Source organism: Narcine bancroftii, chromosome 1 (assembly GCF_036971445.1).
Source record: "Narcine bancroftii isolate sNarBan1 chromosome 1, sNarBan1.hap1, whole genome shotgun sequence".
Lineage (NCBI taxonomy): Eukaryota > Metazoa > Chordata > Chondrichthyes > Torpediniformes > Narcinidae > Narcine > Narcine bancroftii.
Window position 1 is genome coordinate 222,732,014 of NC_091469.1, and position 22,984 is coordinate 222,754,997.

Below are 22,984 nucleotides of genomic sequence, written 5' to 3' on the forward strand. Positions count from 1 at the left end.
GGGGGGGGTGGGAGAGAGAGTTTGCTGGGGCATTAGCAATGAACTTTGCATCCTCTTTGGCCAGAGGATTGGAGAATGGCAAATGTGGTCCCCTTGTTGAAAAATGGTAATAGGGAGAATCCTGAGAATTATAGGCCAGTGAGTCTTGTATTAGGCTAACTATTGTAGAGGATTCTTAAAGACAGGATTTAGAAGCATTTGGAGAAGTACAGCCATCTCAGGCTTTGTAATGGGAAGGTTGTGCCTCATGAGCCTAACTGAGTTTTTTGAAGAGGTAACAAAATAAATTGATGAAGATAGGGCTGTAGATGTGGTGTTTATGGATTTTAGACGTGTGTTTCTGAATTTGACAAGATCCCTCATGGGAGACGCTCAGAAAGTCATGAGGCATGAGATCCATGGAGCCTTGGCTGCGTGGGTTCAGAATGGGCTTTCCTGAAGAAAGCAGAGTAATAGGGAAGTATTCTGACCAGTGTCCGTCTGGGACCCCTGCTGTTTTTGTTTTTTATAAATGACCTGGATGAAGAAGTAGAGGGATGGGTCAATAAGTTTGCAGATGATTTAAAGGTTGAAGGTTCTGTGGATAGAGTTGCAGGTTGTCATAGGTTAGAACATGATATAGACAGGATATAAATGCCAGTTATGTAATTTTATCCTTGTTATATAAAGGATACTATTTGACCTGCTCAGTTTCTCCAGCATTGTGTTTTTTACTAGGATATAGACAGGATGCAGAGTTGGGTGGATAAGTGATAGATTGGGTTCAATCTGAATAAGTGTGAAGTGATGCATTTTGGAAGGTCAAACATGATGGCAGAGTAAATAGTTAATGGTAGGATACTTAACAGAGGGGCCCATGGTCCAAATCCATAGATCTCTCAAGGTTGTCATGCAGGTTGATAGTATAGTTAAGAATGCCTATGGTTTGCTGTGGTTCACTCGTCAGGAGATTGAGTTCCAATGTCGTGAGGTAATGTGGTAGCTCTAAATCTTGAGTGACCCCACACTTAGAATATTTTATTCGGTTCTGGTCACCTCATTACAGGAAGGATGTAGAACCTATTAGACAAGGTGCAGAGAAGATTTATCAGGATATTAGCTGGATTGAAAAATATTTGAGGCTTTTTCTCTTTGGGACAAAGAATGATGAGAGGTGTCTACAAGATTATGAGACACAGGCATTATGAAAGGTAAACAGCCAACACCTGTTTTTACCCCAGGGTGGGAGTAGCAAACAGTAGATGACATCTTATAAATTAAATTTTTTAATTTAAAAAAATGAAAATTAAAAAAAATAAATTTAGGATACGGCATGCTAACAAGCCATTTTGGCCGAGTGGTCACCCAAAGGACACCAATGTGCTGTTACTCTCTTTCCCCTCCTTGTTCTTTTCCCTCCTCCTTTCCCCATTCCATGAGATCATCACAACCTCCCTCTCACAGCACATCCCTCATCTCCGTCGCTTGTAGTCACAGGCCAGTGAGTAAGAGGCAGCTCCCTGTCCTGCATGGGTGAAGGTGCAGAACCAATGAATAATTCCTTCAGTTTGACATGAAGGTCTGCAGATGCTGGGGTTGAGTGCAATACCCAATGTGCTGATACCCAGCAGGGTATGCATTATCCATAGGAAGTAAAGGGAAAACAATGTTTTGGGCCTAGGCCCTTCATTAGCTATAAACAAAAACAGGCAGGTCCTCTCCTCTCCTCCTGCCCCTCCCCTCTACCTGTTTTCTTCAAGCAGCTTTCTGTTTCTTTTAGTTCCTCCAGTACATTTAACAATTTCTATTGTCTGACTTTGTGATTCATCTTGGAGAGTATGAAGAAAACAGGCTGCTGGAGACTGGCACAGGGGAATTAGGTATTGGATCCAGAATTAGAGTGGGTGCTAAGGGCAAGAAAGGAAAAGGACTTTCTTTTGCTTCTCTTTCTCATGTTGTTGGGCTTGCTACTACTTTGGTGCTGCCTCTTGCACCCATGATAAGCTCATTGACTTTATCCACTCTGCTGCCAACTTCCACCCTGACCTCAAATTCACTTGGTCCATCTTTCACAACACTCTCATGTTTCTCAACTTCCGTCTCCATGGAACATCGTCCTTCCTTTTTACCTCCAAAGATGTTTTGTTGAGTTCCTCCAGCAACTTTGTCTTTTTAGGATTCAGTGGAACTAAAGTATGGAATTACCTACTCATCTGCCTTGGCCCCCCTCTTCTTCCCCACACGCAACAAGGACAGGATTCCCCTCTCCTCACCTACCACCTCACCAGCCTCCACATCCTCCTTCGCAATTTCCGCCACCCACTGTGTGATCCCACCACCAGACACATCTTTCCCTCTAGCCCCCTCTCTGCTTTCCACTCCCTTTGTAACTCTCTCATTCACTCCTCTCTTCCCACAAATTGTCCCCTTGGCACCTACCCCTGTGACCGCAGGAGTGCTACATTTGTGCTTACACATCCTCTCTCACTACCAGTTAGGGCCCCAAACAGTCCTTCCAGGTGAGGCAACACTTCACTTGTGAATCTGTGGGGGACATCTATTACATCCAGTGCTCCTGTTGTGGTCTCCTCTACATTGGAGAGACTGGGAGATAAATTCACTCAGCACCTTAGCCCTGTCTGCCACAAGAGTGGGGATCTCCCACAGGCAACCCATTTAGATTCACCATCCCATTCCCTTGCTATCATGTCTGTCCATGGTCTTATGCACTCCCAAACTGAGACTACCTGCAAATTGGAGGAACGACACCTGCTATTATGTCTGGGCTCCCTTTAACCAGATGGTATGAATATCAATTTCTGGAGTTTCCGTTATCCATCACCCACCCCCCCCCCCATTCTGTCTCTTCCCTTCCCCATCCCTATTTCTCCTTTTTTCTAGTTCTGTCTCTTTCGCTTTCCTTTTCCCTCTGTCTCCTTCCCTCCATCCTGATCAATCCTCTCCTATCTGTGTCTAAATAGCCTTTGGCCTTGCCCCTCCCTCTTCCTCTTTTTTTTCCCCTTCTCCCCATTCAGGTGCCTGTCTGCTTATTTTCTCACACCTTGAAGAGGGCTCAGGTCCAAAACATTGGTTATACATTTTTAACTTCCATGGATGCTGCAAGACCTGCTGAGTTCCTCCAGCTTTTTTTATGTTTTTTACTACAATCACAGTGTCTGCATATTTTTTGTTTCACTCTTTTAAATCTCAGATAAGTCTGCAGATCGACAGTAGCTCTCATATGTAAAAGAGGTAGATAGTTGAATGTACCTTGAACCTATTCAACAGAATGTTCCTCAATTGAACATTGCTGATTTAATAATCTGGAATGCTCTGCAAATGCTTAAAATAAGTTTCATCTGAATAAAACAACAATGTTAGATGACTGAACAGGAATGACATAATCCCCAATATTCAGGTGGCACGGTGAGCATAGCGGATAGTGCGACGCTATTAAAGCACCAGAGATCGGTACGGGGGTTCAATTCCCACGCCGTGAGGAATTTATACGTTCTCCCCATGTCTGCGTGGGTTTTCCCTGATTGCTCCGATTTCCTCCCACTCTTCAAAACATACCGGGGTTGTAGGTCATTTGGGTGTAATTGGGCAGTTCATGAGCTGAAAGGGCCTGTTAATGTGCTACATGTCCAAATTTAATTTACCGATGATTTAAAGATTTGAAAATGTAAACATTCAGTCAAACCTCTATACAAAACACATCTGCCATTACTCTTCCATACTGCATGCATTGACACCATTAAAAAGTCGTTCCAAAATAAGCAATTTTACCTTCCAAAGGAATTAATAACTCAGCACAGCAATAATTGTTAAATATTAATTGACAAGTAATAAACAAAAATTATGTCCCAGAAATTAACAGAAGGATCTTAGAAATTTCTATTTTTCTCTCCTCTTCTAGAGGACTGCAAAATTAATTCACTCCATCCTTTATTTATTCTTAAAGAGTTAATAATAAAAGCAAACTAAGCATATTGTGAATTTAATGATTGCCCTAAACTTTGAATGAGAGTACTCCCCTGCATGGCTGAGCTGTTCCTTTATGTGCTCTGTAAGCAGAACCAAGGCTTTTTCAATAATCCATGATTTATTAATTTGAGCAGATCAGACTGTAAATGTAAAACTAATCATCTTTGCTTACTGGACTACTTTGACATTTTTGTCTTGAAGTCTCATTAATTTCAAGCCATATGAAAATGCACGGGAAATGTTAACTGATCAATACACTGCCTCTTTTATGTAGCACTACTGTTCACTTCCCAGTGGGCCTTCAAACCAGAAATTAACTGCATGAAATATCAAATGTAAATGTTGAATAGTGTCACACAGATGAGAATACAACTTGCAAAATCTCATTTAGAGTCGACAAAAAAGCTGGCCCAGCAAATTACCTGAACTGCTTTAAAAAAAAGTAACAAGTTGCTCTGTTCAAATGATGTATTGACTTTTGAATGTGAACTTACGCTTAAAAAAAAAATTGGTGCCCTTCTATTTACCAGTCAATTTGGGTGATGGATAATTGAAGTTACAGGATATCTGCTGATTAGCCTATTTTGGAGTCCTACTGTTTTTATTAAATGTCACAATATCCTCCAGACAGGCAGATGTGCTTGTGCCTCAGCAGAACTTTTGCACCTTTAACATCTAGAATTATTTTGATGTCAAGAGGTTATTCCTCACCTTGCATTTGAACAATCCTTTATCTCACATCTCTGTATTTGCTTCAGAATCCATTTTTGTCCGATTGCATTTCTGTGAAGCATCTTGGCAAAAGTTGCAATATGAAGGTTGAGCTATTAACTGAAGATGCCATTGGTACTGCACATTCTCTACTAAACCGACATTTACAGGCTAATTACACATAGTTTTCAATCTCAGAAAGAGATGTGTGCTCATTACAGCATTTTGCAAAGTATCCCAATTATTCATGCAGAAGAAAAACCATCCATTATTAAAGGAGGAGAATTTCACAGAAATATATGGTTCTGATGTACAGAAAAGAAAAACCCACTTCATAAGACATGAATCACAAAAGAATCTGAAGTCAATGGAAGTAGAGTACAGGGCACAGCTGTGAGCATAGTATGCATTTTTAAAAATTTAAATTAAATTAACATTTTTAAATGTAATATTTTTAAAATTTAGACCCACAGCACAGTAACAGACGATTTCGGCCCACAAGTCTACGCTGCCCAATCATACCCAAGTAACCTACACCCTGTTACGTTTCAAACAGTGGGGAATAACCCACCCAGACATGGGGAGAATGTACAAACTCCTTACAGACAACATGGGACTGTAAAGATGTTACGCTAACTGCTGAGCTAACCGTGCCACCCCTTGGAACCAACAATTGAACACAAACCTTCTCCTGTACTTTGAAAATGGAAGTCTTGTTATGTAAAACTATATGAAAGATCAGTAACATTTTGGATTTTATGAATTTATTGGTTTATGTGCCAAAGATTTAGTGATAGTTCTACAATACCAGAATTAAGCTTCAGTGATAGTATGGGATAGAGTTTTGTTATTCTGTTATAAAAAATACCATCAGTACTCAAGGACCTCACAGTACTAATCCAACAGAATATATATGATGAGAAGCTACCATTTATGAAGAGACAGTTGTGATAATGGGAATATTTTTAACAAAGCCAAGAAGACCACAACAAGATAAAACAGTTTTTATGAAAGATTTCTCACGTTCTCATGAGGAGAGAGAGGATTAATGGACTTTTTTGATCTTATCATCTTATGTTTTTATAAGAGGAAAGCTACTTGCAACATGGATCTTTAAAAAGTGTTTTAACTAATAAGTTTACAAAGCCATTTCAAGTTTTCTCCCTGGGTCTGAGGCAATTGGATAAGTGCACACTATATGAAAGAAACTAGGAGATTCCATGATCAACTCCTAGTTTTCTGGATTAGGAAATTGCAGTCAAGGTGGTAGGATGAGATGAAAAATGGTTTTGCAAACCCTTAATTTAGTCAGGAACATGGAACTAATTCCTTCATGGAGAGAGTGAAATATAGACACTGCATTACTTCAAGGCTGACATGGTTAGTGTGGCAGTTAGTGCAACACTATCACGGCGCCAGCGACTGGGATTCAAATCAGATGCTGTCTGTAAGGTGCTTGTATGTTCTCCCTGTGTCTGTGTGGGTTTCCTCTGTGTGTTCTGTTTTCTCCCACCCTTCAAAACATACCAAGATTGTAGGTCAATAGGCTGTAATTGGGCGGCATGGGCTTGTGGCCTGAAATGGCCTGTTACCGTTGTGCATGTCTTAAAATTTAAATCATTGTCAAAGTTATCTACAAACATGCTTTAGAGTGGACTTGAGAATGGCATAATCAAGTTGTACAAACCAGCATCCCAAATAAGGACCCCGGCGGAAAGCGGGGGGGAGGTGGCATGGCATGATGGTGTGAGTGAAGGATGTGGGAATACGCCTCGCCTCCCTGGGAGAATTAATTAATACCTGGTCAAAAAAAGTTTTCTTAAAAAAATTTCTGATAGTCAAATAGGGTGGGGAACCTGCCTGCACAGTTTTGATTATGGCTGCAAGGAAAGCCTCAAACAACAAGAAAAATCATGTTAAAGGAAGTTGCAAGATTTGAAAATATTAGGCCTACGTTAACGTCAGAGCCTTGGGCTGGATTATCTCTCTCTCCACGTGTGATGAGAGCAACGGCTGCATGAGTGCAAATAACCACAGTGCCGCTCCTCCAGGGAGCCGGAGAAGATGGTGCTAGTGTCCACAGAAGACTATTAGACCAGAACTTCAATGGGAAACGAGTAAATCAGGTCTTACCAGCTTTGAAGTGCCTCCCCTGGAGTCAGAGGCAGAGTTGGAAGTGATCTTTTCAACGAGTGAGATTGAAAAGGATGAGGACAAAGCAAAGCGAGTGGAAGTGGAGGGAGAAGAGGAAATATCAAAAGCCTCATTTAATACAGGAGATGGAAACTGTGCAGGTAAATGCATTGAAAGCAAAGGGGGATGGTATAAGTAGACAATGGATGAATCAATTGCAAGCTATGAGTGAGAAAGTGAATTTACAGTGTGGATCTATTAGATGAGATGTTAATATTCAATTTGAATATGTTAAAGGAGAACTGAAGATAATTAAGGAGGAAATGAAGAAATATGTTAAAGTAATTGAAAAAGTTAAAGTTCAAAAAGTTGAATAAAATTTGCAGGAATGTCATTATGAAGTGGATGAATGTACCTATGTGGTTAACAAATTGGAAAACTCAGTTATGGCATGGAGTGTTAAGAAGAAACAGCTTCTACAAACAATTGATGGATTAGAGAATGAAAGTCGAAGAAATAATGTGAAGATTGTTGGATTAATAGAAGATATTCAGATCCCAATACAGTACAATATTTTTCAAAAATTGATTCCGTAGATTTTGGGACTGGAAGATTTTCCGAATGGAATTGAATTAGATAGAGCGCACAGGGCGAATATAAAGAAACTGTTGCCTGGTCAGACCCTGTGGTGATATGTAATTACATATACATATATAAAGCAGTCCAGAGCTACAGTCTAGCCTTCCAGGTTCGTCTTGCAGAGAGACAAGACCTCTTAGTGTACATATTAGTTTATTAAAGCTGTCTTATACTTGCACTGCTGGTGTGGTTATTGTCAGTACATACCCCATACTCAGTTTTGATTAGATGTCTGCGTTATCAAAATAAGGAGAGATATTGAGATGCGGTTCAATTTCAAAGTCCTATGATAGTAGGCTGATAAGTTTTTAAAAAGTGCAGATCTGAGTATGGAGGTAGTGAAAAGAAGAAAGGAATTTAATCCTGCAAAATCAGTGCTTTGGAAGAAGGATACACGTTTTCTTTTCATCATCTTGCGGTACTTAAAGTGTTCTTGGAAAATAAAGCAGGCAAAATTTTTCTCAGAAGATATGGAAGCTTTAGAATTTTCTAATTCTCTTCCAAATAATACATGGACCCAACAGATTGGTTTGTTAATGGCAAATATTCAACAAATTGAGAAGATGCAATCAGGCGAGAAGGAGTTGATATAGCAGGAAGTCATCAACCTTGATGATGATGATCAAATCAATCGAGATCTTGAAGCAGCTGCCTTTACCTAAAGATAAACTGTGGTTATTTGGAATTAATATGAACTTTCTCTCTAGGTAGGTGCCACTTAGCAGAAAGAGCCACTACCCACATGATAGATGGAGGCAGTACACCTCTTTTTATGATTCTGTTTATTTTTCTAATTTTTTTTATGTCACTTTCTTCTTTTTTTTCTTTTGATAGAGATGGCAAAATGTGGTTAATAGCTTTGAGATGTAAGAGGTCCAGGAAGCGAGGCAGTGGGGAGTTTTGAACTTTGAGTTTAGTGTAATGGCAAATAGAAAAGCATCAAATTTTGTAAGTTTAAATATTAATGGGTTTAATAATAAGATTAAGAGGAAGAGGGTGTTGTTTTATTTAGAAAAATAAAGTTAATATTGCTTTTTTTTAACAAGAAACTCGGGTAATAGATAAGGAACATCAAAAGTTAAAATGAAAAAAAAACACAAATTCTAGAGAAACTCAACAGGTCAAACAGTACCTTTATGTAGCCATCAAGGTGTGGGGGAACATGAGAGATGTTCGAACAAAAGGGAGAAGGGGGGGTAGTGAGGGTGGGAGATGATAGGTGGAGAAGAGGGGGGAAGGACTGCAGGAAGGGGGGAAGGACCACAGGAAGGGGGGAGGGGAAAGAGTCAAGGCTAGGTGGAGAGAGCAAGGAAGTAGGAACTGGAATAACTAGTTAAGGAGGGGGGGGGTGAAGTGGGTAAAGAAGGCAAGATGATTAATGGAATACAGTGAACTCAATGTTCATGCCCTGGGATTGGTGGGTGCCCAGATGAAAAACAAGGTGTTGTTCCTCCAATCTGTGGTGGTCAGAGTGGGGTAGTATGAAAGGCCATGGATAGATATGTGAGTTTGAGAGAGTGACTTAGAATTGACATGGTTGGCTATAAGGAGGTCATTGTGGCAGAGAGGAGGTGCTGGGCGAAGTGATTTCCTAATCTGCGACTGGCCTCTCTGATGTAGAGAAGGCCACAGAGGGTGCACCGGATATAGTAAATGAGTTCTTTGAAGGTACAGGTGAAGTCTTGCTTCACCTGAAATGTACGGGATCTCGGACTGAAGTGAGGGATGAGGTGTGAGTGCAAGTATTACACCTCATATGACCACAGTGGAAGGTGCCAGGGTGGGTAGGGAAGCATGCACAAGGGGGTCACGGAGGGAGCGGTTCTTATGGAAGGCTGAGAGGGGAGGAGAAGGAAAAATGTGCCTGGTGGTGGGGTCCTGTAGTAGTTTTACCCCTGTTTTACCTAAAGTTAAAAAGAGATTGGGTTGGACAAGTGGTAGCTTCAACCTTTAACTCTAAAGCAAGAATTGTGGCAATTTTGTTCAAGGAAACATTACCTGTTCAAATCCATAGAGTGACTATTGATTGAAAAGAAGAAAGGAAGATTTGCTTAGCACATTGCCAAATTTATTCTGAAAATTGGACCTTGATGAGTATTTATGCACTAAATATAGATGATGAAGGATTTATTAGGGATACCAAATAAGAACACCAATATTTTTAAAATGAGATACAGCAAGGTAACAGGCCCTTTCAGCCCATGAGTTCATGCTATCCAATTTATACCCAATTACCCACAACCCCCAGTTCATTTTGAATGGCAAGAGGAAACCGGAGCACCTGGGGAAAACCCAAGCAGACATGGGGAGAATGTGCAAACTCCTTATAGATTACGTGGGATTCAAACCCCAGTTCTAATCACTGCCACTGTAACAGCAATGCGCTAACTGCTATGCCAGTGGTTCTCAACCTTTTTCTTTCCACTCATGTACCACTTTAAACATTCCCTTTGCCATCTGGGCTCTGTAGTTAGTAAGGGATTGCTTAAAGTGGTATGTGGGTGGAAAGAAAAAGTTTGAAAACCACTGTTTTAATTGTACCTAATTGACTCATTATGTGCACGGTTTCATAACTCCAAAGGAAATGGGCCAATGACAATTTTTCTCAAGCAAACTATTTCAGTAACAACTGGGTCTAGAGCAGTGATTCTCAACCTTCCCTTCCCACTCATAGACCACATTAAGCAATCCCTTACTAATCACAGAGCACCAACGGCATTGGGATTTCTTAAAGTGTTATATGAGTGGAAAGAAAAAGGTTGAGAACCACTGCACCACACTAAACCTCCTCATCCCAAATATATTAAACAGCATCAATTCCCTTTCCTCCATCCAATCCCTGGTGGTAGCAGTTTAAATCTCCAAGGTGAAATACCTTCCTCTGATCCTGCTATATTCATGCTTAATCCTTGCATTAACCTCTCTTAACCAGCTGAATATAATGTGACAAATAGTTCCCAACTTTAAATTTGTTAAGTACTGGAATATTAATCTCAGGTTTGAAGAATGGGGCTCTAGAGAAATGCAAGTGTTCCTCTTGGCTACTCAACAAAGCTATAATATGTTTTGAGCTGTTCTCCCTTCATTCCACTCCAATCCCTCTCGTCCTGATCTTTACCAATTCCCTGACAACTGCAGGCCATTTCATGAATTATCAGCTAAGGCATCCTGCTTTTAAAACTTTGTTCCAAACTAATTGACAATTCATCAATCTAGTCAGATCAGATCAAGCTACAGAGAGAAGGTGACAACAGTTCAAGTTGGCCAGGTCTCATCCTCTCAGACTACAAAAATGTTAGGTCTCGCACACATCGCACCTGGCACCCCCTTCGTCAGCCAAATTAGTATTAATGAAATCAAAAAACAATGGAGAAAAGAAGCAAAATGGTCAGTAGATAATCCATCACTTGTACAAAGATGTATTTTCTTAAAGTTCTGCAAATAATAACGATCAACATAAATTATTTAATGGGCACGGCAATGCCAGTATCCTCCTAAGTATTTCCTTTCTTTTTTATTAACTTTTTTTTATTTTTCACATTATGAACCATATTAACCAAAATACACACAAACATTTCCCTCTTGAATATACACAGTGTTATTTTCTCCCCCTTTTTCCCCCCTCCCTTCCCTCCCTCCTTCCCACCCCCCTCCCTAACCACTAAACGTTCAACATATACAATACAATAAACCCATTAAACAATGTCATCACATAATGAAAATAAACAAGAAATTTGTGTCATCTACCTTTACACACTGGGTCAGTTCATTTTGTCTTCTTCTCATTCTGTCATGTTAGGGGGTGTACGGTTCCCAAATTTGTTCGAATGCTGTGACTTTATTTTTTTTAATTATATGTTATTTTTTCCAATGGAATACATTTATTCATTTCCATGTACCATTGCTGTACTTTCAGGCTCTCTTCTGATTTCCAGGTTGACATTATACATTTTTTTGCTACAGCTAAGGCTATTATAATAAATATTTTTTGTGCTTCATCCAATTTGAGGCCTAGTTCTTTACTTCTTATATCACTTAGAAGAAAGATCTCTGGATTTTTTGATATGTTGCTTTTTGTGATTTTATTTAATACCTGATTTAGATCTTCCCAAAACTTTTTCACTTTCTCACATTTCCAAATTGCATGTACTGTTGTACCCGTTTCCCTCTTTCAGCGAAAACATCTATCTGATACTGTTGGGTCCCATTTATTTAACTTTTGGGCCGTGATATATAGCCTGTGTAACCAATTATATTGTATCATGCGTAACCTCATGTTTATTGTATTTCTCATAGTTCCAGAGCATAGCTTTTCCCATATTTAATTTTTTTTCTTTATGTTTAAATCTTGTTCCTACCTTTATAATCAAACTTGCTTTAATCATGGTGCTTGACCGTGCATTTCATTTTCTCATCTAAAACCTATTAACCTAATTGTACTAATTTTGAATTTTACATACCAAGAAGGCAGTGAGACTCCTTTGTGGTGACTCCCATTCAAAGCAACTGTTAATGAAACGGCCAGTATGTACAAACAACATGATGCAACGTCTCACACGGTAGAAGTTTTGCTGAAGGATCTGGAACACACAACAGACCAATAAAGATGAGCACGGGTATTTAAGACACAAATAATTTTTATTGCTATAACTTCAATGGTATTTTTTCAGCAAAATATATTTATTTTATATTTGGCATTAAAATTTTGTGGACAATTTTCACCTTAAAAATAGAGAAAATTATGGAATTATCAAAATTCGTGGAAATAATTTTTTTTAGTCAAAGGACAGGGAAAATGAGAAAACTTTCCTTGTTCTGTTCAGGAGTCTCAGACCTGAAGCCTTAATTCTGCTTCTCTTCCACAGATAATTTTGTTTGACAAGGTGTACCCCCCGCCCCCCCCCCCCTCCCCGCAATGGTAGGCTCACTCAGAAGGTTAGGGACACAGGATCCATGGAAACATGGCTGCCTGGACTCGGAATTGGCTCGTCCACAGAAAGCAGGGCATAGTAGTAGATGGAACATGTGGTGACTAGTGGCGTTCTGCAGGAATCTGTTCAAGGACTCCTTTCCTTTGTGATCCTTATCAATGACTTGGATGAAGAACTGGGGGGGGCGGTGGTCAGCAAGTTTGAAGATGTTACAAAGTTTGGAGGTGTTGTGGATAGTGCAGAATATTATTGCAGGATACAATGTAATATATACAGGATGCAGAGTTGGGCGAAAAAGTGGCAGGTAGAGTTAAATCCTTAAAAGTATGAAGTGATGAACTTTGGAAGATTGAAGGAAGAGTATGTGGTAATGACAAGATTCTTAATACTGTGGAAGAACAGAGCAATGATGGGGTCAATGTCCTTATATTCCCCCAAGGTTGCTGCAAAATTCGAACAGGTGGTTAAGAAGTATAGAGTGCTAGCCTGCATTAGTTGAAGAATTGCATTCAAGCATCACGATGTAATGCTGCAACTCTATAAAACTCTTGTTGGACCCGATTAGTCTTCTGTGTTCAGTTCTGTTTGCCTCATTATCAAAAGGATGTGGAATCTTTATAGAGGGTACAGAGGATATTTCCCACAATGTTGTCTGGAATGGAGATCCTGCCTTACGAAGCAAGATTGACCAAGCTAGGTTTTCCTCGTTGGAGCGATGAAGGTGAGAGGTGACTTAACTGTGGTTTATAAGATTACGAGAGGTGTAGATATTGCCCGGATTGTAAAAATATGTCTTATGAGCAAAGGTTAGCAGAGCGAAGGCTTTTCTCTTTGGAATGAAGAAGGATGAAAGGTTAATTAGTAGAGGTCTATAAGATTATGAGAAGCACAGAAAAGGTAAGCAGCTAGCTGCTTTTTCCCAGGGCAGGCATAGAAAACACCATAGGACATGGAGGATAGGTTAGGGGAGCCATCAGGGACATTTTTTTTTCTTACACACACAAGAGTTGGCTGTCTGGAATGTATTGCCAAGGGTGGTGGAGGAGACTGGAACAATGGGGGCACTTAAGAGACTTTAGACAGGCACATGGATGAAAGAAAAATAGAGGGTTATGAGGTAGGGAATGTTTAGATTTATTTTTGGAGCGTATTTATGTCGGAATAACATTGTTTAGGGGTGAGGTAACAAAGGGATTTTTTTAAAACAATGGCATTTGCATGAAATGCATTGTGGAAGGTGGTGGTGGATGCTGGTATAATAGGAATGTTTAAAAACTCTGAGGTAGGCACATGAATGTAACAAAAATAAGGGAATATGGGCTGTGAGATTGGGAAGGTTTGATTGATGTGCGGTGCAGCTTGTACAGGTTGGCCTCTGCTGTGTGCTTCTATACTGCTTGAATTGCTCAGTATTTCCAGCATTTCCTCATTTTATTTCTAATTTCCAGCATCTGTAGTTTTTACGTTCTTGCTATCCTGACGATACAAATTCCAACCAGTATTAAATAAGAAATCCTTTTACACAAAGGAATGAACAATTTATATCATTAACTGCATGTTCTATGTAGTTGTGATTCTTGGTTAGCACAATATGTTTTGTACAGCTGTCCGTCTAAACTATGGACAGAAGTAGTGTTCCCGACTGTGCGAAATGGACTTGCTTAAAGGTCAGTCAAAACAGTAGAAAAGAATGGCTGACCAGCTTTAGTCAGGTCCATGTTCAGATGTTCAGAATCTGCCCCTCATAGATGAGGAGTAGAGCCAAGGGCAGCAGAGACCCAGATTTTCCTTGGTTGTTTCTACAAGAGCACTCTCACTATCTCTCTTGGCCCACGAATCCGTGCCACCCAATTAATCTACAATCCCTGGTATATTTTGAACAGTGGGAGGAAACCAGAGCACCAGGTGAAAACCCATGTAGACATGGGGAGAATGTACAAACTCCTTACAGATAGCGTGGGATTCAAACCCCAGTCCCGATCACTGGGGCTGTAAGTGCCACACTAACTGCTACACTAACTGTGCCGCCCCTTTTTTCTTTCTTTCTCTGCAGAGTGAGAGCCAAAGTCCATCTGGAAAACTTATCTCGCTTGAGGCCTTTTTATCCCAGCTTATGTGTAGAACACAGCATCTATGCCAGTGACCTCGCTTACCAAACCATTATCTGGGTTATCATAATTTGTGTGTCTTACTGAGGCATCCAGTTGGCTAATGATCATAGATAGAAAATTATAGGTAATGGTTTCCCCATTTGACAGCATGGATTTAAATTACCACATCTCTTTTCATGATTCTTTTTTGACTTTCTTTGAAGTGAGCAGAAACCTATTTACATAGCACCTCCAAAGAAATGAAATTGCTGATAAAAATGTTGAATCAAAAGGGAGAATTAACTAAAGGCAAGTAGAGTCAAACAAAGAAAAAAAAACTTTAAATATGGTTTGGTTGGATACAATTCACATAACAAGGAATTCCTGAGCCAAGTCATACTTGATTTGGATAATCCCCGAAGACCATTTTAAGTCAATAAACTCTCTTTCAATTTAGCTGCATCAGATGAAGTTGGAAATTGACAAGCAGATTTTCAAAATTCCTTCCATTAAAATCATACAAATTAAAATTTTACCAGATGTGAGCCTTATTAATCTGCACAAATAAAGTTATAATTAGCCCAAATTGTTCTGCAAAGCTTATAAATAAGTAACATTCCCGCTATGAAATAACTTGGTGTACGTAACTTCATCAGGTTTAGGCCCACCATCATGGATCCTTCATGAGAATTCATTAAAGAGGAGGGTTTCAAGACTTGAAACATTCACTGTTTCTCTTTCCACATGTGGCCTGACTATTTTTTTTTGTTTGTACTTGGATTTCCAACGTCTGCGGAACTTTTCAATTTGGTTTGTCATTATCTGACGGCGCATCATCAGCTGTGGTGATTGATACCTGTTTGGCCAATTGAGATGAATGTTTTGACAGAATAAATGCTGTACTCACAAAGATTAGCGTATACAGAGCCGTTGTCATACCCACACTCCTGTTCGGCTCCGAATCATGGGTCCTCTACCAGCATCACCTACGGCTCCTAGAATGCTTCCACCAGCGTTATCTCCGCTCCATCCTCAACATTCATTGGAGCGACTTCATCCCTAACATAGAAGTACTCGAGATGGCAGAGGCCGACAGCATCGAATCCACGCTACTGAAGATCCAACTGCGCTGGGTAGGTCACGTCTCCAGAATGGAGGACCATCGCCTTCCCAAGATCGTGTTCTATGGCGAGCTCTCCACTGGCCACAGTGGCAGAGGTACACCAAAGAAGAGGTACAAGGACTGCCTAAAGAAATCTCTTTGTGCCTGCCACATTGACCACCGCCAGTGGGCTGATATCGCCTCAAATCGTGCATCTTGGCGCCTCACAGTTTGGCGGGCAGCAACCTCCTTTGAAGAAGACCACAGAGCCCACCTCACTGACAAAAGACAAAGGAGGAAAAACCCAACACCCAACCCCAATCAACCAATTTTCCCTTGGAACCGCTGCAACCGTGTCTGCCTGTCCCGCATCGGACTTGTCAGCCACAAACGAACCTGCAGCTGACGTGGACATTACCCCTCCATAAATCTTTGTCCACAAAGCCAAACCAAAGAAAAAGAAAAGAAAAAAATCTCCTTGACCAAAAACAATATTATTTTTAAGAATGGCAACCTCCTGAGAGCTAGTAATAAATGTGTAAAGAGCCAAATCTATATCTAATTGTTTATCTTTTTTTTTGAAGACTTTATTTAAAATTTTATAACATGAATACAATAGAGAATTACATTTAAAGAAAATAAAAAATCTAATTGTTTATCTTTTATTAAATACAACTTTTTAGAAAGTCAACCTGAATTATCCCCATTTTAACACAGACATGAGAAGTTCAATGCTATTTCAAAGATAGTATATAAATCTTCATTGAGGGGGAAGCAATTGCCCGAGGTCTGCAAAATCTTATCAGTTCTTATAGGCATGGTACTATTGTCTTATGACAGTATTGTTTAAAAGACTCAAGCAATAGGGTTTAAAATAGACTGAAGTCTTGTACTTAGATGTCATCATTGTTGAGTAAGACATTCATAATGATTCACAAAGCTATGAGAGAAATATCAACTACTTTGCAAATTCCTAATGAAAATGAACACATTTTAATATACAAGGTCACCTTTTATCAGATATGCAATTTCTAAAATAAAACATGACTCTGCTAGTTAACATAATTCAAAATGTACAATTAATTGAAAACCCAGAGGCTAGAATTTTTTTCAAAGTAGATGTGACTGGAATCTAAAAAAATAGTGACTAAATTACATTGGTTGCACTGGACAATCTAATGGCCTGTACATTCAGCTGTTAAGTGCATTTATTTGGAAACATTACAGGAATTAATCATATATTAAAATCAGCCACGGTTTGATCAGTATTTTGATGAAAACAAAAAAAAGTGCCTAAATTTTGGTTCTACCGGGCCTCCAACATAACCAGAGACAGAAAGCAAGGGCTGAAGGGAAGGGTTTCCTTACAAAGGTCAAAAAGATGGGCATATTCTCCTACATCGTGTGGAAGTTGCATTGTTCTTACTTTGTCCGAGGAACTATGCAAAATATGCCAAGGTAGTGAAGGGAGTGATCTGTCACTAACCAAAGGCAAACCTCCAGCAATGTCCGGATTGCATTGCCAGCTGAAGTGAAGGTCACAATCTCCATGCACTTCCTACTCACAGGATGATCCAAGCATGTCACACCTTAGGACATTCAGTTGCATTGATGATATCACAGATGCATCTACTCCAAGGGGAGAGGGAGGGGTGGGTGGGGATTTCTTACCACCTTTCTGAATCATGTAATTTGGCCTAAACTGCAGATATTCCAAAGTTTTAATGAATGAAACACTATAAACTTGTTAGTCCTCTTGGATGCATGGCAAAACAGGAGGAACGTCACTTCCAGATCTTGTAGACAGGTCTCCACCAGCACGGATACAATTTAACACAGGACATTTTGAGTTGTTCTACTAAAATCTAGAAATGTCTTGCAGTCAATATGTGCACTAAAAAGATAAACACTGAGTTCTCAAATTCTTGTACAAAGCCTGTGCAAGAAAATCATACACCAATTGCATTGGGATAAATGCTAAGTTTCACATTAGTTTTGCTCTTGATGTCCAGTATTAACATTTTAACAATACAAGTGTTAAATGTATTTTATTGCAATAAAGATCAAAATAAAAAAAGCTGCAGATGCTGTAAACCTGAAATTTAAAAAAATCAAATAGTAGAAATACATCTCTGTAAAATGGAGCAGAATTTCATTTCAAAGACCTTTCATTGAACTCATATTTCCATTATTTTTTTGCTTTTATTTTAATGTTCTCTACTCTTTGGAAAGTGCAAATGAATTCTGGGGATCATTGGCAAAAATCACCCCATCTGATACCAAGATGCCACACTTATAAACATATCACCGCACAGAAGGAGGCCATATGATCCATCTAGTGCATGCTATCTCCCAGGTCAGCAGGCCTATTAGTCCCATTACTTTCTCTCATTTCCCTGTACCCTTTAAACTTATTTCTCACACATGTCCGACTGAAAATTCTGGGATATATGTGTATCTGCTCTGGCAAGCATCTAACTGCTTGTTTGGCTATACATGCAAATTGAAAGATAAACAACTTACACTTTCACCAGAGCCCTCTATACATTTTTACTGGATTCTTGACAGCAGGACCAATGTGTAAGCATTGAAATTAACCAAAGTTTACTTCATATAAAATATATTAAAAGAACTCTCCAAGGTCAAATGCACTTGATTCTGGTTCTGCACCGTAATGTTTAAACTTCCCCAAATGGTTGATAGACCATCTAATCTGTCTAAATGTAATGGAATTTGTTAATTCCACACTTTGTGGACTCCACATTTGCTCGATATAATGATATCTTAAGATGCTTTCACACTTGCATCTCACTAAATCAGCTGTTCAGTATCCCGGGATAGGTATGGGGGTTTAGCTTTTCATACTTGACCATTCCTATCTGGGAGACTGAGCGCTATCACACTTGCAAGGAGCCATGCCTGGGGTGAGGACTGTTCTACCTTCTACCAGTGATGTCATGACACATCAAGCAATGATGGACCTGCCCTAAATCCTGATCATCACAGTAGGATCCCTTCAGCCTGTTGTTGTGCCAACCTGTAAAAAATCTTTATAAGGGAAAGTGGGAAAACGCTAGCAATAAATAGCAATGGTGGACAATTTTTAAACAGCGTAGCAAAGTTGGTAGCGCTATTGCGCACAATTGATAAAGACCGTGGGAAAGTTAGTAGCACTATCGTACACAATATAGACATACCATGGGCAAAGCGATGGCAGACCTATCCCCCCAAAATGCCATGCGGCAGAGAAAGGGCTATATGCAAGGCTGTATGGATGGACCACTCATGGAGGGGTTTCTCTTCCACAAGGCATTTGGTAAGTAAGGACCGCTATCACTTTTTCCCACAGTCTTTATCAATTGTGCACTATCAACTTTCCCACGCTCTTTAAAAATTGTCTGCAACTGCTGTTTATTTCTATTTCCTCTCACTCTCTCCTTCTGTGATTTTTACATGCAAAATTTATACCTTCATTTTAATCTTTTCTTCTTTCACATTTCTGTAATCACACAAAAACTTAGATCATTTCAATCCCACAATGCAATTGCCCATTCTACATTTGCCTGATTGCCATGCCAACATCTGCAGATGCCGGGGATTGTACTAGTGATCGAGGCAGTTTTCCTTTGACACTAGACACTTTAAAGGCCAATTGACCGTTAATTCCAGGGACCACTTGCAAGTGTGAAAGGGGCTATATACTCTCTATCAAGACATTACTTGATTTGTGGATTTGCAATGGGTGGTTTTATTAAGAAAATAAGTAATGTGTGGGTTCATTATTAAGACGGTCAATTCACTGTGTAGCAAAGACGTACAGAAAAGAGAAGAAACCTTCATAAATTAAGAAAGATTACAAAGCATTTAGTGACATTGCTGTTAAGTGGCTGAATATAGAGCAGAGTAGGTAATACTAACAATACATTAAAATGAAATCCATTCAGATTGTATCATACAGCATGGAAACCAGTCGGTTTATTTATAATCCATTTGCACAAATATAACTTGACGAAGCAGCGTTCTCTGGTCCTCAGTACAAAATATTGCAAACACACAACCAGACATAGCACACATACAGACAAGCAATACATATGCAGGACAAATAAACAAACATAAAAGTAGTAACTATCTTGGATAGTTAGTGTGAGTAGTTCATTTAGTCATTCAGCATTCTCTCTTGGTTTGTGCACAACTGTAAATGTCCTGTGTTAATTTGAATCAGTGCAGGTGGAGACCCAGCTACGAGTTCTGGAAGCGATAATCCTCCTGGATATATATGTGACAACACAGATTCCTCTCAAAATTTGTAATGAATGCAAAGAAATGATAATAAAAATACAGAAATATGGATGAAACTGCAGCAGTCTCATGCAAATTATATTGTTCATGTCACGAAATGAGAGAGAATATTCTGCAGAAACCAATTTCCATTTTCTAAATCTCCAATGCAAATCTGGCATTTACCAGAAGAGCTTATATGAAATAAGTAGCAAAGTCCCTCCCCTTATGCCACGAATTGCAAAATTCTTAATTCCTTCATATTTAATGAAGAAACTGCCACTTTTCATCAGATATCCTGAGATAATAATATGTTTGAAAAACAATCAACACATTTTCACAATATAGTGATGTGAAACATAAACTCAATGAAACATACACTCTCCAAAATTCACTGATTTCATTAAATCAAAATACTGAAAATCTGAAATTACTGACAGAAAATACAGGAAATACATGACAGGTCAGTTCAGCAATTTGTGTTTTTTTTTAAATCAAAAGAGGTTTACTGACCAGTTATGTATTTCCAGTATTTTCTGTTTTGAATTTCAGAATTTCAGTATTTTATTTTAATTATATCAGTGAATTTTCATTATTTCTTGCAACTCATTATGGTTTTGCACTAAAATAGGCAATGGTGTAAAGAGATACACAAGTTGGCCAGCTCTATTACCTGTACTGCCAATGTCCATGACCTGCCTTTGATGGGCAGCCCAGCCCTCAAGTCACGGTCATTCTAGTCACCCATGCTCATGCACGGATTACTGTTTCTGTACAAGACTCAAGCCCGACTTATGCACTCTGCTACTGCCAGATGCAATGCCTACAAGGGATATTAACAACATTCTAACCTTCTGTCCATAATAATAAAGAATTTAAATTTTTCAGAACCCTGAACACTAAACAAGGTTGAAAATTATTATTTATGAAACAACGTTGCTCACTCTGAAGTGGGATAGCACAGTGCCAAAGTTCTATATTAACACTAAACCTAAAGATTATGGTAATAGTCCATGAACCGGCCCCATAAAATTTGGAATCTAATGTTTGACTCATTCTTTGTGTATCTATTTTTTTTCTAAATCTAAACAGGACATTACATCCCTAAGCCATTGTGCATGAATAGGTAGGGTACATCTTTTCTTTTAATCATAGTAGCAGGTCTGGCCAGCAACAAAGTAAATATCAATATCATGAACAACATATCAGATTTGTGACAGTCTTTGTCCTGAAGTGATGAATGTGTATACAAAATATAGAGAAGTCATGAGTGAACTGTACAAGAAAGGTTTCAAACCTGCTTTGTTATACCCAGCATGTCTCCGAATTACATACTTTGATGGTCACAAAAAGTGTTTGAATTCAGATATGAAGATTCTCCTTCAACATCAAGTCTTTCGTGAACTGTTATTTGGTGTCTGAAGTTTTTTGGATAAAATGCAACATTTAATTGGAATTATTAAAACATAGTCTTCTCCAAGAGCAAATGGGGAGTTGCAAAAGAGCAACTAAGAGATTTGGTTCTAATTTTAAATTTAGAATCACCAATAACATTTGAAAAACTTATCCAATATTTTTCCCAATCTATATGTCCAGAACATAGAGATTAAAAAAGCACTACCTATTTTGCATTTATTACAATGAAGATTTAGATATGAGTTAAAAGGAGATAATTTGACTTTAGACAAGTGGGCCCCAAGTGAAGAGGAAAAAAATCAATAATGATGTAGAATCACTGGTGATACCCAAAGAACAGACAAAGAATTACCGGAATGTATAATAATTATTGATCCTTCCAATTATAAAAAAATTCTAAGAATGGGCCTCATAATTTCATAAATTTAAACTTTCTAATTTTAATATTATTTCTGATTTTCTCTAAACTTAAATAGGACATTACATCATATAGTCACTGCATATGAGAAGGGGTTGAATCTCTTTTCCATTTCAATAAAATAGCTGAAGAAAACTAAGCACAAGTTATCACCAAACTCCAATCAACCACCTTGAAGCCATGCAATAATACATCTTACACAGAATCTAAAGCCAAAGCAACCTTGTAAACCTAACACCTTAAACCAAAATACCTTCTTTCCTTCCCAAACAACCAAAATTGGAAGGTTGCTGTAACAGCAACAAGTTAAAAAAAAGGCATTTTAACCCCAAACCTCTTCTACTATAAATTCTAATTCGATCTCCTCTTTTTAAAAAAAAGTTATTAATGTTTCCAAACAATACAAACTAGTATTTAAAGCTACAACAAAAGTGAAAGACAAGGAATTTACATTAAAGGTTCGCACTCACATCCTTAATACACGTGCATGAATGTTGTATTCCTGTCACCCTTTACCACGGGTGGCTATAGAATAAAATGCATGCTTAACGCATTGATGTCTCAAGTGTTTCTAAGCAATGTCTCCGAAATAACATAAAAGTATGTCATTAATACTAAAGGAAAAATGTATGTATAAAGCTCTGCTTACTCCCCATTTAGATTTGCAGTAGAACAAATAACTGAAGCACATACATGGCAAATTTAAAGTTTACCACATTTAACTTGGACTATATGCATATATATTAATATAACTACATTTTCCACAGTATCTAATAACCTGAGCATTTCATGCGCTATTAATAAGTGACTAACTAAAGTAGCGAATACAAATTATTATTATTATTAAGATAAAATTAATGTATTCAACTTAGTACTCTCATCCAAGAAAAAGTAATTAAAATGTAGTGAGATTAATAGAAAGAAAAACCAATTTACCTAACTAAAAACCAAAAGAGTACATTACCCCCTCCAATGAAAAATGAGAAAACAGCCAGGCTTCACCCAACCAAGAAAAACAACCAAAAAACTTCAGACACCAAATTACAGTTCACGAAAGACTTGATGTTGAAGGAGAATCTTCATATCTGAATTCAAACACTTTTTGTGACCATCAAAGTATGTAATTCGGAGACATGCTGGGTATAACAAAGCAGGTTTGAAACCTTTCTTGTACAGTTCACTCATGACTTCTCTATATTTTGTATACACATTCATCACTTCAGGACAAAGACTGTCACAAATCTGATATGTTGTTCATGATATTGAAGCGTTCCTTTCCTAATTATGAGATATTTTACTT

At 38.6% G+C, this 22,984-nt stretch overlaps 1 protein-coding gene across 20 annotated transcripts in view; it reads right to left on the minus strand.

Annotated features, from left to right (window-relative positions):
• mctp1a (multiple C2 domains, transmembrane 1a) overlaps nucleotides 1-22,984 on the minus strand; it is a 534,415-nt gene that overhangs the window by 172,131 nt on the left and 339,300 nt on the right. For all 20 annotated transcript variants that reach the window (XR_011342276.1, XM_069891645.1, XM_069891672.1 and 17 more), the window contains one exon: nucleotides 11,910-12,029. Coding sequence is in view for 19 of the 20 variants with exons in the window: in XM_069891645.1 (XP_069747746.1) it covers nucleotides 11,910-12,029 (120 nt within the window). In the remaining variant the exon portion in view is untranslated. The remainder of the gene's footprint in view (nucleotides 1-11,909; nucleotides 12,030-22,984) is intronic.